The sequence below is a fragment of the Prionailurus bengalensis genome, chromosome A3, assembly GCF_016509475.1.
Source record: "Prionailurus bengalensis isolate Pbe53 chromosome A3, Fcat_Pben_1.1_paternal_pri, whole genome shotgun sequence".
In the NCBI taxonomy this organism is placed as follows: domain Eukaryota; kingdom Metazoa; phylum Chordata; class Mammalia; order Carnivora; family Felidae; genus Prionailurus; species Prionailurus bengalensis.
Window position 1 is genome coordinate 83655374 of NC_057354.1, and position 17744 is coordinate 83673117.

At 37.9% G+C, this 17744-nt stretch overlaps 1 protein-coding gene across 1 annotated transcript; it reads left to right on the forward strand.

The window, feature by feature from the left end:
* Positions 1–2206: 2206 nt before the first annotated feature.
* LOC122466987 (transcription elongation factor A protein-like 8) lies at positions 2207–2653 on the forward strand. Its single transcript, XM_043553285.1, has one exon. It carries the CDS (start codon positions 2315–2317, stop codon positions 2651–2653), a length of 339 nt encoding a protein of 112 aa, XP_043409220.1. The 5' UTR covers positions 2207–2314.
* The last annotated feature ends 15091 nt before the right edge of the window (positions 2654–17744 follow it).

The window sequence follows — 17744 nt, forward strand, 5'->3', positions numbered from 1 at the left end:
ATCATGTGTGAAGAAGGAACAGAAATGTACCCATGAAGAGAGAAGTCAGGCCTCTCAAAAGCAATTTGGTAATTTAAAGGAAGCTTGAGGATGCTGACTACCCCCACTCTATCTGGTTGTCTTCTGATGGTGAACCTTGGGAAAAGTAGGAAGAAAGAAACAGGTTTTTTTTTAAGTTTTTGTTCAAATGCCAGTATAGTTAACATACAGTGTAATACTAGTTTCAGGTATACAGTTCAGTGATTCAGCACTGAAATAAACGTTTTTGAGTTGTATTCTGAGAATCTTCACATTTTCCCCCTTTTCCGTCACCTTCTTCTTTGACTCCCCTTTCCTTGGTTAGGTAGTGACTTCACACTTCTTCCCCTGTTCCTAGCAGAGCCCATTAATATGAAAGGGTAAATTACTAGTAATAGTTTGGATTATTACTCCTTTTAGGGAATCTGTACTTTAAAAAAATAAAATGAAAGAATATGTTTTTTTCCTCTTAAGACATTGTTTTGTTTTTGTTTTTCGTAATGTATGCAATGGACACACCTCATTTCTGAGCCTCATCCCACCCTTTATCCTGTCTGGGGGTGTGGTTCAGAGATTGGGTGGGGAACCATGGTTTCTGCTGCAAATATTACTTGGTAATAAAAACAATGCCTCAGTAATTTGAGTTGTTTTGAAACAGTCATGTCAAAATGTCCTTTTTTATCAAAAACAAACGTTTAACTTTCTAACAGTGTGATTTGATTGGATAACCCCAGTGGAATATATTCCAATAGAAAAAATAACCACACACACAAAAAGCTGAAAATTTTTGGTAATCATATTATTGATGATAGTGCTTATATTCCTTTCCTGTATATGGGATAATTTAAGTGAGTATTATTTTGGTTTGTTTAAAATTAACATTTTCATAGTAGTTAAAAAAAAGCTAAAGGTATAAGATCAAGGAGATAAAGTAAAAATCCCAAAATCCTGAATTTGAATCAGAAGAATCAGTATAAATTCATAGTATTCTTTCTTTAAAAAAAAAAAAGACATTTTCAAGCTCTGTTTTCAAAAAAGAGTTGGAAATAATAATTTCCCCAGTATCAGTGTGTACCCCGTGCATCTGGATTCTGTTCACTAAATATCATTTCTTACTAAGGGATGACATCTCCTTGGAGAAATGGATAATTCCCTGTATGGGGAAAGAAATGTACAAGATTAGCCAGGAACATCTTGTTAGACCAGATAGTAATAAAAGCTCCCAGTAATATGCGGATTATTTTAAAAAGACTCAGGAGACAATTTAAATAAACTACTTAGAAAAGATGGGACAATTTTAAGCATTAATAAGAATTGAATGCAATTGATTTAAGCATAGGGAATGTGTTTAAATCCACGGGTTCATAATGGTACTTTAAAACAACACATACACACAAACACATACAGAAATACTCTCAACTTTTCATTGGCTGCCTTTGGAGAATACTAGGAAACTACCTTATTTTAAAAACTGGTAAGTAGACAATCTAGCATGTATCCTGCTGTTCCTATATGATAACTAGGGAGTTGGTAAGAAGTTTTTCTTTACAGGAATGTTTCAGTTAATAAAAAAGAAGCAATGGTAGAATTAGAAAATTATGATTTTGTAAAAAAAAGAAAATTATGATTTTGCAATCTGGATAGATCTAGATCAGGAGTCAATAAACGTTTTCTGTAAGGGACAAGATAGTGAATATTTTAAGCTTTGTGGGCCCTATAGTCTCTGTTGCAGCTATTCAAGTCTGCATTGGAGTGTGGAAGCAGCCATTGGCAATGGACGTGATTGTTTCAGTAAAACTTTATTTATAAAAACAGGGTGCACTGGTTGGATTTTGTCCATAGGCTGTAGTTTGCAGACCCCTGATCTAGATAATGATTATCAGTATCTGATAATATCACAATAAAAGAGACACCAGGTTTTGTTCCTCCTAATGGAGGTACATGGCTCATCTTGTGGGGGGAGAACCAGAATCTGATGAGGCTTTTTGATTTAACTACCAATTTTCAGAGAATAAAAGGAACAGAGGAGCATATTAGAAAATGCAGGAAGAAGCAGTCAGCAAAATCTAGACTTTGGGAAACTCCAGAGAACAAACGACTTTTTAAACAAATTTTCAAGACGGAAAATAATATGGAGGAGTAATCTAGAGATTAAAAATGACTTAAACATATCACATAGTTTATAGTCTAGGGCTTGTTTCCCTGTAGGAGCTCTGTATTGCTGGAGAAGGAGCAAAAGTGCCCTAATCCTTTTAGGATTAATTTATTCAAAAGAAATAACAGAAAAATACTCAACATGCAAAAAGAAAATGAAGGAAAACCACAGAACATGCCAAAGGTGGAGGCACACTGCTCTTCAGAAGATGTACCACAGGAGGCAAAGGGAAATCCTCAGCCTTCTGAAGGTATAAGCCAGGAAACAGGAAGCCTTAGAGGAGGGTTGACCCATCCTGGCCTGGGGTTTAAAGAGGACACTCCCATGAGGCATTTGGACCTGGAAGAAATAATAAGAGGCGTAGATGAGTGGGAAAGGCTTAAGAAAGAGATAAGAAGAGTAAGAAACAAGTTTGCGATGATGCATTGGAAGCAAAGACATTCATGCAGCTGTTCTCATCCTGTGTGTTCTAGACCGTAAATTCTTTTTTTTTTTTTTTGTCTGATATTAAAATCTGGCCCCTGCTTTCTTTCTGTGTTTTCTGATGTATCTTTGACATTTGTTTTACTTTTAATCATCTGGTCGAATTTTTTTTTTTTAGGTAGTGTCCTTGTTACCAGCATCTCACTGGATTTTGTGTTTTGACCCATTATGCAGATCTGTTTTTTAGTTGGAAAGGTTTACACATATGCATGAAAATTTATTCATTCTATATTGCAAAGTTAAACATAACATGTTTACAAAGCAGTATATTTAGTATCAGCTCACATAGGTAGGATTAAATCACAAATTGTATGTATGCATGCATATGTGTATACATACATCCATATGTCAAAAACCTAATGGCTTATTTCTGTGTGGTGTGAGCTTTTTTCTTTTCACTTATATGTGTTTTTTTTCCTGAACATGTGCCACACACACAAAAAGAATTAAAGTTTTGTAATTAAGAGTCAAATCATTTGCATCCAGCTTATAAGGACAATGGAGGCACCTAAATTCTTGATAGAACAACTAACTATAAAATATGTAAATCACAAATTACCTCTGGATCTCTTAGCCAAAGGAATAATGTTGGCAAATATTACGGATTTAAAAAAAACCATATCAAATATCAATGGGTGAATGTGGTTGTTTCCCTGCAAAGATGGTCACCAGTAATTTCTCCCATCTCTAAATAATCCTGTCCTCCTTTTAAGAAATGGGGTCTAATCCCCTCCTTTTGAGCCTGGATTGATTTTAACTTACATTAACCCGTAGAATATGTTAGAATTGACATTGTCCTGGGCCTGAGTCTTTGGGGGCTGGCATCAGCTGCTTTTGCTGCCTTGGGGCCACCATGTAAAGAGGCACATCTACCCTCTTAGATTGAATGCATGGGGGGAGAGAGGTCCCAGCCTTCTAGACAGACATTCTCCTCAAGACCTGCAGCCTGAGAGTTAAGCTTGGTTATTCCAGCCCAGTCAAGATGCCAGCTGAATAGAGCTGTGTGAAACAGAAGAATCACCCAACCAACCTACAGAATCATGCAAAATAATAAATGGTTATTTCAAGTCACCAAGATTTGGAATAGTTTCTTATGCAGCAATAGAAAACGAATAGATACATAGAAACTTACTTGGAAATAATTCAAACAAATTGTTAAAAAATTGTGTGATAATAGGGGAAATGTGAATAGTAAATAGATATTTGATGTTATTTAAGAATTATTAGAAATCTGAATATAAAGTTTTAAAAGTTTCATATTTAATTTCTATGAATTTTATTTTTTAAGGTGTGATAAAGTGTTATGGTTATATTTTTAAAGATATGTGTATTGGAGTATTAAACATGATATGGGGAGTTGTTTCAAAATTCCCCATAGAGGAGAAAGGGTTGGTGGAATAGAGATGAAATAAGTTTGACCCTATACTGATACTGTTGCTGGATGATTGGGCACATGGTGGTTCATTAGATAGTATCTTTACTGTTATATTTGTTTGAGAATTTTCATCACAACTAATCAAAACTGATAAATTAAAAAAGAAAAGTATTAAGTTAGAGAACTTGTATTCTAAGGGTGAAACGCCAGCCATCCTGCTGCAAGTAAGGTAGTTAAACTCTTAAGTAGCAGAACCTTCCTCACCATCCTGAAAATACCATGAAGGTAAACACTCAGCAAAACCAGTCTTAAATTATCACCCTTACTTAGGACTTTTAAGGGGATTAATTATATTTAGGAAAGTGATGTTAGAATTTTTTTCCTTTATTAAACCTAAAGGGTGACATGTTGCCTTATTTTCACCCATTTATTTATAAGACACTACGTTGGAAGTCAAAAAAACCAAACAAACAAGTCCTTCTCTTTCGACTGTCTAAGAAGATTTTAGTCAGATCACTTGACCATTCTGAATCTCCAGTTCCTCATTGGTATCAAGTGGAGACTTTCATGCGTTTCTTGATAATTCATCAGGCCTTGAGTCAAACTGGTGATTTCTATAGGAAGTAGCCAGGGGAAGGCTGACAAGCATGCACCTGTCTCTACCCATGGCCTTCTGGAAATGAAAAATACCTAGGGCATTCTCTAAAGACTCTCTACAGAGAGGGCAGTGTATAATTAAAGAATTTTGGTGACTTGGGTACTGTTATGAGCTGAATTGTGTCCCTAGCAAAATTCATATACTAAAGTCCTAACCCCAAGTACCTCAGAATGTGACTGTATTTAGAGATAAGGCATTTCAATAAGTTATCCGGTAGGACTATAAAAGAGGAGGAAGTTAGGATACAGATACGCATAGAGGGAAGACCATATGAAAACAGAAGATAGACCATATGAAAACAAATCAAGGAGAAAAGAAACCAATCCTGCCAACACCTTGATCTTGGCAGTTGTAGCTTCCCAAATTATGAGAAAATGTCTGTTGTTGAAGCCACCCAGTCTGTGGTTCTTTGTTATGATAACCCTAAAAAATGAGTAAAGGTATGTTTATCTGGGTTAGCAGCAGAACTTTCCTCATCATCTTTCCAATCTCAAGAGATGATTCTTAACAAGAGCCTGTCTCTTGGCCATGGGCCATAGGAGCTAAGCCACATAATTGGAGGAGTTAGAAGGCAGGAGGATAGGAAAGAAAAGAGAAAACAAACCAAAGGAAAAAAAATAGAGCAGAGCTGAATGGAGCCCTGGTGCTCACCAGACTTTATGAGGAAAGTACTGAAAAGGAATGACAAAAATGCAAATATCACCTCGGCATAACAATGGGGCTTGAACGCTGACCTGTACATTTATATTGCATATACAGGATGGGGATTTCTGGGCATAACCTCTTGAGGTAAGGTTATGGTTACATTATTAGTAATTATAGGTAGCTAGTAGGTTATCTGCAGTAGCTTACTTCTGGGGTAGGTAAATGTTTCAGAGAGAAAGTCACCTGGGTATGTATATTTAGAAATTAGAAACACTTTAAAATGAAAAATATGTACACAGGTACTAATTACTTATATTTAGAGTTTTAAAAAGAGTAGGAGCAACATAGAAAGAAATGTGTATGGGTACTAGGTAAACTCAGTATCAGTTTTCATTTTCTGCACTTACCTTGTGCTTCTCAACTTACTATGGAATCAACTAACCTTCATGATTGAAATCCTTCTCAATCTTTTAGATGAAGTTCAAAGTCTCGTTCCCCATGTAGCATTCCTGGACGCTCCCTAACTAAATAGTAATTATGAGTATAACAAACATGATAATGAAATGCAGAGAAGGAGTTTTCATGCCTTTGTGTTTTTATCTTCTGGTTAGTTCTTCATGTGTTTTTCTTTGGAGATTGAAATCTGCAGCAAATGGTCAAAACTGTCTTGACTTGTAGCTCTAGATTGCCTAGAAGATTATGTATTATATATTGATTCATTGAGGAATGAATATTTATTAAATTATAGTTTGTTTTGGGGTGCCTGGGTGGCTCAGTCAGTCCACCTTCAGCTCAGGTCATGATTTCAGGGTTCATGGGTTCGACCCTTGTGTTGGGCTCTGTGCTGACAACTCGGAGCCTGGAGCCTGCTTCAGATTCTGTGTCTCCCTGTCTCTCTCCCCCTTGCCTGCTCGCTCTCACTCTCTTGCTCTGTCTCTCCCTCTCTCTCAAAACTAAACATTAAAAAAAAAATTTTTTTTTTTAAATTTTTTTTTCAACGTTTTTTATTTATTTTTGGGACAGAGAGAGACAGAGCATGAACGGGGGAGGGGCAGAGAGAGAGGGAGACACAGAATCGGAAACAGGCTCCAGGCTCCGAGCCATCTGCCCAGAGCCTGACGCGGGGCTCGAACTCCCGGACCGCGAGATCGTGACCTGGCTGAAGTCGGACGCTTAACCGACTGCGCCACCCAGGCGCCCCCCCAAAAAAATTTTTTTTTTAATTATAGCTTGTTTCACCTTCAGGGCCTCCTGGAATTGAGAAGCAGCCTTTGCTTGGATCTAGTGTGGTATGAAAGCCCTCAAACGGCTTTACGCTCTATTTTGTCAGAATGAAGCACTACAACTTTCATATTCCTCTGTCTGTAGCAGAAGGTTTCGAGGACCTGCCAAACGTCTTGGGTGCTTCCTTTTTACCTCTTAGCCTGTCTCTGGGAATCTGGCTCTTTGCCACTGCTTGCTTATAAGGTCATGTCAGAAAACCTGATCAAACGTGAGTTAAACAAAAAAGTTTTTTTTTTTCCACATTCTGTGATCTCCTCTTTCTCCCAACTTATTACAACTAATCTAGGAGCTGTGAAATTCTTTTTTTTTTACACTTTGCATTTTTGTTCCTTTTATTAAAAATAAAAAGGTGATTGCCTTTCCATAACTCTTTTTTCCTTGGAGTCCTAAGGGTTTTGCATTTCATCATTCCCTGCAGATTTCAGTGTAAAAAGGTTCAACTTTGTTTTTTCTGAGCTTTCTGAAATGTTTCTGATTGTAATATAGTAGACCAGTAATTAAATACTGATTTAGAGAATGATTTTCTTTTGTCCCATTTCATCATCAAGGGAGGAAAACAGTCATAGTCATCAATCCATGGGGCTGTGTGGTGCTAATGTAAGGTTTTGATTAGAAACTTTTCATCTGCCATTCTCAAACCATTTTATCAGCCCTTGGAATTTTCTCTAGCTTTGCCAAGACTTCCCAGGGGAATCCCTGCAATGTCTTAATGGCTTGGAGACAGACAGGATAATGCTATACACCTCAGGGTTTCCTTACATCCTCACACGTGTGCTCCTTATAGCCTCTGGGTCCAGGTAAAACACTGGTGTGGGTGGCTGGTTGGAAAGATGAGCCTCCCAAACATCTGCTGAGGACACTGACTATGGCAGAGAAAGTGACCCTCTCCAAGTTTTATTTGTGTCGTAAAAATTCATGCTGTGCACCACCTCTTTAAGAATCTGTGCCATTAAACGTGGCTAGATCCAGAGTACACTCTGGAGGAAGCCAGAAAGGACATTAAAATGCTTAGTCCATGACACACTTCCTTATTTTTGTCATTTTGACATTTATGTGTTGTTTCATTAGGGATTTTTAAGAGAAGACCCTTTTTCAGCAAGAAGTTTTCCCAGATCTCCATAAGAATCAACAGTTGATAATCAAACAGCTGTCTGGTTTGCATTTAAACTGAGCTGGACCACCTGCTGGCTGTTAACCTCTGAAAGGTTATTATGATACAATTGTTGTTGTTGTTTGTTTAAAAAGTTTCAGAGCTCAAGGAAAATATTAGTAATGAGTTACTTAACCTGCAGTGTTTACTGTTCCTACTCAACTCACAGATGGTGTTCTAGTGGCCAGCAAGAGGGAAGGCTCATCTGAGGCCAGCACTATTTTGCACTTGTTTTGGAGATGAACCATAAAAATAGGCTTGGCAATGAAGAGGACTGCCCTTGTGGGGGGAGGGTGGGCAACATTACAAAATCCTTTTAAAAGGAAACACGACCGTTTGCTGTTGCTGATGACTGAGACTGAGAGGTACAATCCCAGCATAAACCTTAGTTCAGCAAACGGTAAACTTGAGGTTGAAGTCAGTAGAGCGATGGATCTTTTGAGCATGTGTGGTTCAGTCTCGGTGTTTGGAGGCTTGCTCACCATCTGCTTTCTTCACTTAGATGTATACCCCTCCATATATATTTCCATATATATGGAAATGATGGCTGCAGATTCTCTCAAGTGGCCATGTGGGTGCCATTTTCTAGGCCCTGTAAAAATCCAGTCCCTTGGACATCCTCATGCAGGCTCTGATTACAAAATGGCCTGCCTTTCTTCAAGACTGGGGGCCCAAGAGCATGAGCATCATTTGCAGAGGTAGGGACATCTCTGTATGAGTGGAGGAGACTTTTTATTTTCCGGTTGTGGATATTATGGATTGAGAGGATAGGGACTTGCTGAAATAGATGTTCCATGAGGATCAGGATTTTGTTTCATTCCCTCCTTCATCCCCAGTGCCTAGAATAGTGACCAGCCCATGGTGAAGTCTACTAAATATTTAGTGAAAGGCAGAAGGAATGAGTGAATGAATATCGTTTCTTTCTGTTTTCTGTTCACCTTTTTATTTTTCCCCTACATAATAATGAATAATGGTCAGTAAATGTGGTTGGCTTTCAGCACTCATATCACAAAACTGCCAAAACTTTGTTGCCATGGATTTCAGAACACTGAAGATGAAGAGTTAGGCAAGATAGCATGCAGGGACTAACTTGAGATGATTTGTGGGGCAGAATAGAATGGGAGAAAGAATTCAGACTTTGGCTACAGGTAGACTTTAGTTTGGAGCTGAAATTGATCTCTTTCTTGCTCTCAGACCTTGAATAAATTAGCATCTCTGATTCTCAGTTTCTTTATGTATAAAATGGGAATAATGATATACATCCTATAGATTTTTGTATTATAGATTATTAAGGTAAAACCTGATACAGAATAGAGGAAGCAATAAATGATTATTTTTTAATTTATTTTTTCATTTTATTTAAGTTTTTATTTAAATTCTAGTTAACATACAGTGTAATAGTAGTTTCAGGTGTACAATTTAGTGATTCAACACTTATGTATAGTATTTATGTATATACATATATACTTATGTACAGTACCTGGTGCTCATCACAAGTATACTCCTGATTATTGTTAATATTCATATATTAGCATTACTATGCTATTAATACTGTGATAATACTGTTATAATAATGCACCACCAGTACTGTTATAATACATTCAGTGACCATCAAAGAATTCATTCCCTGTTTACCACAGCATTTTCTGTTAGAAATTGTCCAGGATTTGATAGGTTCTAGTCCTATGTTCACCAGTAGCTAGTTTTATTATAAACCAGGACAAGTCACTTAACTTTTGAGCCTCACTTTTCTTACCTGTAAAGTGAGAGAAATAGTTATGCTGATTCTAACTGGTAGGGAACATTCAAGAACATGGAGCTATGAGAATGATTATCTTGCAAAGTCTTTTATAACCCTGGAATAATTAATGTGAAGCTGCTTGATCAACTGTTAAATATCATACAAATGTCAGTTCAGTTCATTCCAGCTCAACACATACTTATTGAATGTCTACTATGTGCCAGGAATTGTGCTAAGCATAGTTAGGTACAGAAAAAATAAGACCTGACTCCTCCTTCTCAGGAGCTTTTAATCTGGTGGAGAAGATGTTCACATGAACAAAGCACAATTTCTCCTGTGATGGTGAGGTTAATGCTTCCTCATTTTGCTCAGTTCTTCGCACCTTAAAAAAATGACTTGGTGGAGATAGGAGTTGCAACACCTGGCATAGGATTTTTCCTCTTCTCTTACATTGGTACAGAGAGTTGGTGGCAGGTTGTGCTACCTTATCTAATTGCCTTAAAACCATTGCAGGAGACTCCTGAAGTCAGTGCCTACCTCATGTCATGTCTTTGCTCAGGAAAGTGGCAGTGAACTGCAGTCACCTCTTGGAAATGTCCCAGTAGTCTCAGCGTCCCCTGTGCAGTTGTGAAAAAGCTGTTCGGAGGGAGCTTCAGTGTAACTTATGATGAATGGGTGAAGAGTGTCTTGGGGAAGGAGTCCATGTCTTCTCCATATGTACATCTTCAACACCAAGCCCATGGCATACCACTTAGATGGTACTTTAAACATTTGCTGAATGAATAAATGATATAAAGTGAATTGACCCAACCTGTCTGGAGTTCCATTTCTTCCAAACCTTTCTACTTTGCTTCCTCGAATCCCCCTTCCAGAATAAATTCTTTGTTACACATTCTCAATCTCTTTCATAAACTGGAATCCATTTCCTAGTGAGCTAAAAACCTGGCTTTCCCCTGAGCACATGGCTTCTTCTGCAGCTAGTTTCCACCACCCTGTAAGACATGACTCTAGTCTAGGAGGTACTATTAGTGTCTTCTGGACTCCTTCAGTGTCCCTTTTAGACTACTATCTTGCCACATGAGTGGGGGGAGGGGCTGAGAGAGAGGGAGACATGGAATCTGAAGCAGGTTCCAGGCTCTGAGCTGTCAGCACAGAGTCTGACGTGGGACCCGAATCCACACATCGTGAGATCATGACCTGAGCTGAAGTTGGATGCTTAACCGACTGAGCCCCCCAGGCACCCCTGATCTTGCCATTATTATATACATAATCACTTTTCCTCCTTTGAGGCACATGCCATCCAGTTTGCTCTGGCTCTCTTTGTTGTATGTAAGTTTTATCTTTTGCATCATTCCTTTTTCATCATTGAAGACAGTGGTATTTGGCTAAATCTTCCTCTCTATCCCCAAGTCAAAATTTCCCATCATCCAGGGTGCAAACATCATTCACATGATGACCCAGTAATGTCCTGGTCACTTAGTTCCTTTATTTATTGCTTCATTTCCTAATTTTACCTTCCACTTGGCTTTATTTGCCTACTCCCATGGCTACCCTTTAGATTATGGTGCCGTACTCCTCCTGGTCCCATGGTCCATTTTCAGCCATTCCTTTGAAAGCTTCTTTAATTCCCTGGGCTCATTATCCCTTTATCATATATATGCCACATGGAACAATCCCCCCCCACCCACCCACCCATGGGTTCTTGAACCACTGTCTTTTCCATGTCAGGCTGTTGAGTAGATGGAGCTGCTAAAAATCAAGGTCTCCAATCTCAGTGTGTATAGCAGTTTTCTGTTTTCCCAGTCAGCTCTTTATCTCTTTATCCTGTTTTTCATGACAGCTATGACCAATCTCCTCTACCATCTTTACTTGTGTTAGCCAGCCATCTTACATTTATCTCGAGTCCTTCAGCTTCCTGCAACCAAAATTTCTGCCTACAACCATGCTTGTCTTATCCCCACGAAGCCTTCCTCCTTACTGTTGCCGGAGAAATGTTTCTTTTTAAAATTCAAATTTGATCACACTGCCCTCTATCTAAAGCCCTGTTTCCCCTTATGCCTATTTAAAATCTCCAGGTTTCTTTGTAAGACTTAAAATGGTTCTTAATGATATAGTTCTGATTTGTGTTCGTAGCCTCATTTATGACTAATCCACTATCCCCATATCAGCCTCTACTTTGCAACTGCACATACTTTTTGAAATTCTGTGCATTATTTTACCTCCTGGCCTTTGCACATGATCTGCCTACTGCCTAGAATTCTCTCTCCTACCCCTCACCATACTTGTCTAACCAACTCCTACTCATCTTTACTGTACCATCTAAGATCTTCCTTGAGCAAACTGCCTTGAAGGCACCAAGCCCCCAAATGTTATATGCTTTTCTTCTGTTCTTCTATTCCTGGTTTTAAAACTTATTGTGTATTTTAATTGTCTGCTTAACTATAAAATATAGTAAGATCCTTGAAGGCAGAGGTTGTTACTTATTTCCTGAGCACCTAGAAGAGCATCTGCTACATGGCAGACACTGAAGAAAATACTTGCAGAATTAATACGGAATGAGCAAGATAATGTCCTAGATGAATCTTGAAAGATTGCACCTTGAAACGTAGCAGCATGAACTATGGGAAGGGCATGGCTGACAGTAGGAACTGAGTGAGCAAGATAACTCATGATATAATGTCTCAGGAGAGGGCACAAATTTGGTGAGATGGATGGGTAGGAGCCTAGAGAGTTTTTGAGATTTATAAGATTTGAGCTTCTGGATGTCACTGAGCAAAATTTAACAATCATTTCAGTGAACCAACAACAGATGGTTGACTGGATTGATGAGTTGTCTAATTAATTGGTCAGTTCAGTGAAATAGTACAATTGGCTGTGAACCTTTGATTGTAAAATTCAGTGATAGCCCAACAAATGCCCATCAATATTCTTAAAATAAGGAACAGTTAAGAAGCAGAGTATTAAATCTCTCTCACTACCAAATATTTCTTTAATTCTGGAAAATTCTCACTTATTTTTTCAGATATAGCTTATGTGCCATTTCTTCCTCTCTTTCTTAAACTAGGATGTTGCATCAGGGATGTGCAAACTTTTACATTAAAGTCCAGATAGTAAACATAAATAGGCTATGTAGGCCATTTAGTTCCTGTTGCAATTACTCAATTCTACCATTGTAGTCATAAACAGATGCAATAAAAAATAATATGTAAACAGACAAATGTGGCTATATTCCAATAAAGCTTTATTTATGGGCTCTGAAAATTAAATTTTCATATAATTTTCATGTGTCACATAATATTCTTCTTTTGATTTTTTCCATTGTTTAAAAACTGTAAAAACCACTCTTGGATCAGAGACTGTACAAAAAAACAGGCAGCAGGCTAGATTTGGCCCATGGGTCATAGTTCCCTGACTCTTGTTATAGAGCATCTCAATCTATAATCTGTAATTTGCTCTGGAAAAATTCTTCAGTAATATCTACCAGTTTTAGAACTCTGCTCTTGATTCTGTCCAGTCTAAATTTTTACTTGTCTATGTAAGATTTTTAAATAATTTTAGTGACTATATTTTTTATTTCTAGTATTTCTAACTGTTCTTTTTCAGGCTCATATTCTTATATTATTTCTGTAATTTTTACACAACTTTTTTTCTTCCTTTTAAACAAAGACTATAATTTCATTTTTGAGTACTTTAAATAAATTTATTTTAAAGTCTTTGTTATGCTATTCCATAAAATTAATTTTATCTTGCTTGAATTCACATTCCTAGTGCTAATTCTTTTAGGTGTCTTTCTTAGCACTAGATTACCTCACATATTTTAAAATTTTGTTACATAGGCTCATTCTGAGTGGGTCCTCCCAGCTGTATTTCTCTTTCTATGTGATTGCCTCTCCTTGTCTAGTGGGTTTGTAGTTGTCTCTCTACCTTACCCTTTGCTTTCTCTGCCCCAAATTCAGGATTGGGTCTGGAAATAATAACATTTTTTTAATTCCTCTTTAAGATGGTATTAGGGATATGGCAGTTCCAGCCATTGATTCAGTGGATGACCTAGCTCAGTTCTTACTTGTGAAACTGAATATGCCCCTACCCTCCTCTTTAGAACCATGGCCATAGAGGTAGACAAAATAGGACAGAAGTCTCCTACCCCTACTCCTGGTTTCATTGCATCATTAAGGGAGCCTCAGCTCTTTTCTCTAATTTTAATGTCTCATTTGATACGGAGTTGAATTCCGTGCTTGTCTCCACATCTGGAGCCCAACGGGCCAGGTGCTCTAGCTAAGTGTACTTCTTTGCAGGGATGTTTATTGAGCTCAGGTATTCCTTTATATTATTTATGCAGATTTGGAGAGAGGGACTGCATAACACATTGTCACTCTTCACCATATTGATGAGAAATTTATATGCCAGAATGTAAGCAACTTGAAGGTAGGGCTTCTGTCTATCCTGTTGGCCACTATATTATGAATACTAAGCACAAAGTAGCTGCTAAATTAATGTTTACAGAAAGAATAACTGTTGAGGAAGTGAGATGGATATGACAAATGAACAATCTAGATGTATGTTAAAATGAAATCTTGTTCTTTATGCAAGTTGCAGTTTTATTTGATGACAAGCATAATTAGCACCATACTCACCCATCCATTTATTCCATGTGTTCAGTGCTTGCAGGAGATATTTGTGGAAGTTGGGCATGCCTATGTATTCATAAGTTATTCTTCCTCCTCCCATTAGCATTAGTCTTTGCACCTGTGAGCAAAAATAAACAGAACTATATAAATACCAAGTGTTATCACTTTTATTACAACATTATCATGCTACTAGTGATATCAACTGTAAGGTAAAAATTAAGGGAATTGAAGCAACGACAGAGGCATTTCTTGATGTTCAGTTTGGCTGTTCTTGCCATATGGGAGGCATATACCAAAATACCAGTGGAATTTAACTGAAGCCCTAGCACTTCTGTGGCTTTTACAAAGCTACTTTCTGCTTTAGTTCAAAAGCATTTGTGGAACATACATAGTCAGGTCCTGACCCCATACCTCAGGACTTCTAGGAGTGTGGAAGTCCTAACTTTCCACCCGGGTAAATGGTCTCCAGCCATTTCCATGGGAATGTCAGCCTTGTGGGATTCTAGAAGCCTGGTAGACTGGCCAGGAAGGACCACGCATTAGTAAGTCTAAGATTCACTGTAGTCCCTCCTTTGTCTAATTTGACAAGGTTTCAGAGACAACAGCGCTTTCTTCTGAATTTGGCTCTCTTTGGGTCCCAGAGTATAAGGGCTTGCCACATCCACTGAAAACTTCCCGGAAATTGAGAGGCAGCTGCATTCTTAGGAGAAGGGGTACAGTCTGTTTAGTGCTTATGTCTCTGTTGGAAATGTGCAGAGCTTGTTAAGCCCATCACAGGAAGATTTATCTAACACAGAGGCTGTGAATATGTGTTAGGTATTGTTATTAAGAGCAAGTTTGCTCCCATTCCAAGCCATGCTAAGTGCTGGAGAACAATTTATATTGCCAGATAGAATAGTAATATTAGGAGCTTACTGAGATGACAGAGTAATCTTGTTAGCTAGACTACTTTTCTATATTGAAAACATAAAGTATTCTGCATCAAATCATATAATCTACATTTTCCCTTTCTCTCTTTAATTTGATTATGAACTATTACTGTGCTTTGCCATAAAATATGAAAGTTTTACATTTTGATAGTTTTTCAAATGCTGATTTTACTTTCTGTGCAAATACTTCATATCTTTCCAGCATAATTATTTAGCAGCCTTTTCGGGTTAATTATTGTCATTAACAATATGAGTCCTACGAGGGAATATCAATTAAAATATGCACAGCTGAACTTTCAAATGAGTAAATAATTTAGTTTTGGAAAATGACTGGAAACAGCAGGGTAACAGTCAAAAGGGGAACAATTATTTTAATGCTTATTTGACAAATGAGTCATTTTTACAGCAAATTAGATTCTTATCATAGCACCCCTACTGGTTACCACAGGAAAGCTGTTAACATGAGTTTTTAAAATAAAAGCTGTTAAGTTATGCATGCAAAGTTAAGGAAATCATTTGTATGAAGAAAAGGTGATTAGGATATGCATTGTTAGCTGATGGAATACTGCCACTGGGATCTAATTAGGGCCATAAATCACACAAAATGATGTGTGTATATAGAGCTTGAAGCATCAGAGTGATGCATGCCATTGACAGTGAGATGGATGATTCCCCCAACCCTGACTTTCATGGTTGTCCTTGTCTTTGTGCTGACCAGACCCTAAAGTCCTCCATAATGATCACGTGGAATAGGGGCTTTAGTCATAGGAGGTTACCAGTGTAAAGGATGCTGGGAAAATTCCAAGATAAATCTTCATTTCTTCCCATTAGCAAAAAAGCCCACGAAAAACAGAATGGGAGCCTTCAGGGTAAACAGTCTTGAGATGAGTTTCAACTTGTATTTTGTCAATTTAATTTAGTTTGTTTAATTTTTAACTCAGTGATTCCCAAAGGAAGGAAGGAGGGAAGGAAGGAAGACATTTATAGAAACCATGTATTATTTCTAAGATATAATGGTACCTACTCCAGACCCCATAGGGTTTAACATAGCGTTGAGACAAAGCCTTCTAAAAGCAGATAAACACATGCATCATTTCCCCAGCTCTTTTACTAGTGTGTTTGGGTTAAATTGCTTTCCTGACTCTGATTACACCATCATGCCATGGACCTCTTTCTACTGACCACAGAATTGGTACCACATTTCCAAGTTGCCCCTTCTCTGCCCTGAATAGAGTAACAGGTGTAACCATGTACCTTCAAGTTAATGTTTGCAGTTTCTTTGTTCTTCATGGGTAAATGAGGATGAAACTTTGCCTATAGGAGTCAGGAATTTGGACAGATTACTTTGTAAATACCTGCCAGTTCTTGATCTCTGGTTTTTAATATGGCCAGGAAGATTACAACAAGTATGAATACATATGAAGAGTACTCTTTCATTACAGTTTTCTTGAATTCTTGGAAAATTGTTACTTCTGATCTATCTTTCCTTGTATACTTTTTCCATAGAGAAACACAAATTTCAGAATTCTGCCTGGTAACTACACTTCAGTGTAGTGACACCAGTGACACCAGTCACTTGCAGGGTCACACCTTATATCAGCTTATTTTAGAGCTTTTAGCTCTAAAATGTCAGTTTTTTTCTTCTTTATACTGCCACACCCAGTGGGAGTCTGACTTTATCCCTTCTCATCATCGTTGACAAATATGATGTTTGTGTTTGTCTTGAAATTCTGTCCAAATCACTTTTTTTTTTTAAATTAGTTACCTTTACTCTTCACCCAATGCTAGACCTCAGTGGTTTTCTTGAACCATCTAGTGTTGATGAAGTAAACTTCCCTACCCAACCCCTTCACCAAACCAGTTTTGCAGAAGATCATGACTCATTGGGATGGGGTTGTGTGTGTGTGGGGGGGGGGGGGGCGGGGCAGATAGGGTTTTATCTACTTTTTAGCAACAAGGGGAATGGTCTCTCAAGGCCCTAGCAGGTAAGGTAGAATGGAGTTCACATTTTGGAAATGCCATGTTGAGCTTTCTCTCTTTGGTTGAAGTATCTAACTCATATCTATCTAACTGAGCCTTGAAATTCATCAAGGTGATCTTTATTTGAGACTTTCAGAAGGCATCACTTCTCTCACATGACATCTTTATGGTGATGACAATTTTCTCCAACTTCTTTCAGAAATGCTATCTTCCACACAAAAATCTATATATTTCTAGTTGGCTAGTTGAGTGCTAGCTAGTTGAGGACTTTCGTTTAACAAGTAAGGAAACTAAAACCTAATGGATGAATTGATAAAACAAAGGCCACATGGCTAATTTATGGCAGAGCTGGGCATAGAGCCTAGGCTTTTGGACTCCTGGCCCAGTGCACCACAAGGGATTCCAGGACCTTGCAAGACTTAGTTGCCATCATAATAAATAGCACTTAAATTATCGAGTCCATGAAACAGCCCTATGTGGTAGCTCTTTATTATGTGCATTGTACAGATGAGGAACTGAAGTTCAGCCATCCTAGAGAACTTTTCTTCTGTTACATAGGTGGTTAACCACAGAGCCTAGACTCTGACCCACAACTGATGAGCTTGAAGGTCATTCATGGAACCACTTCACTGTGTGTTGATGTGGATCATAGCTTCTTGATAAAATGGGCACCGCACTTTGCTTTTAAAATTTTATTG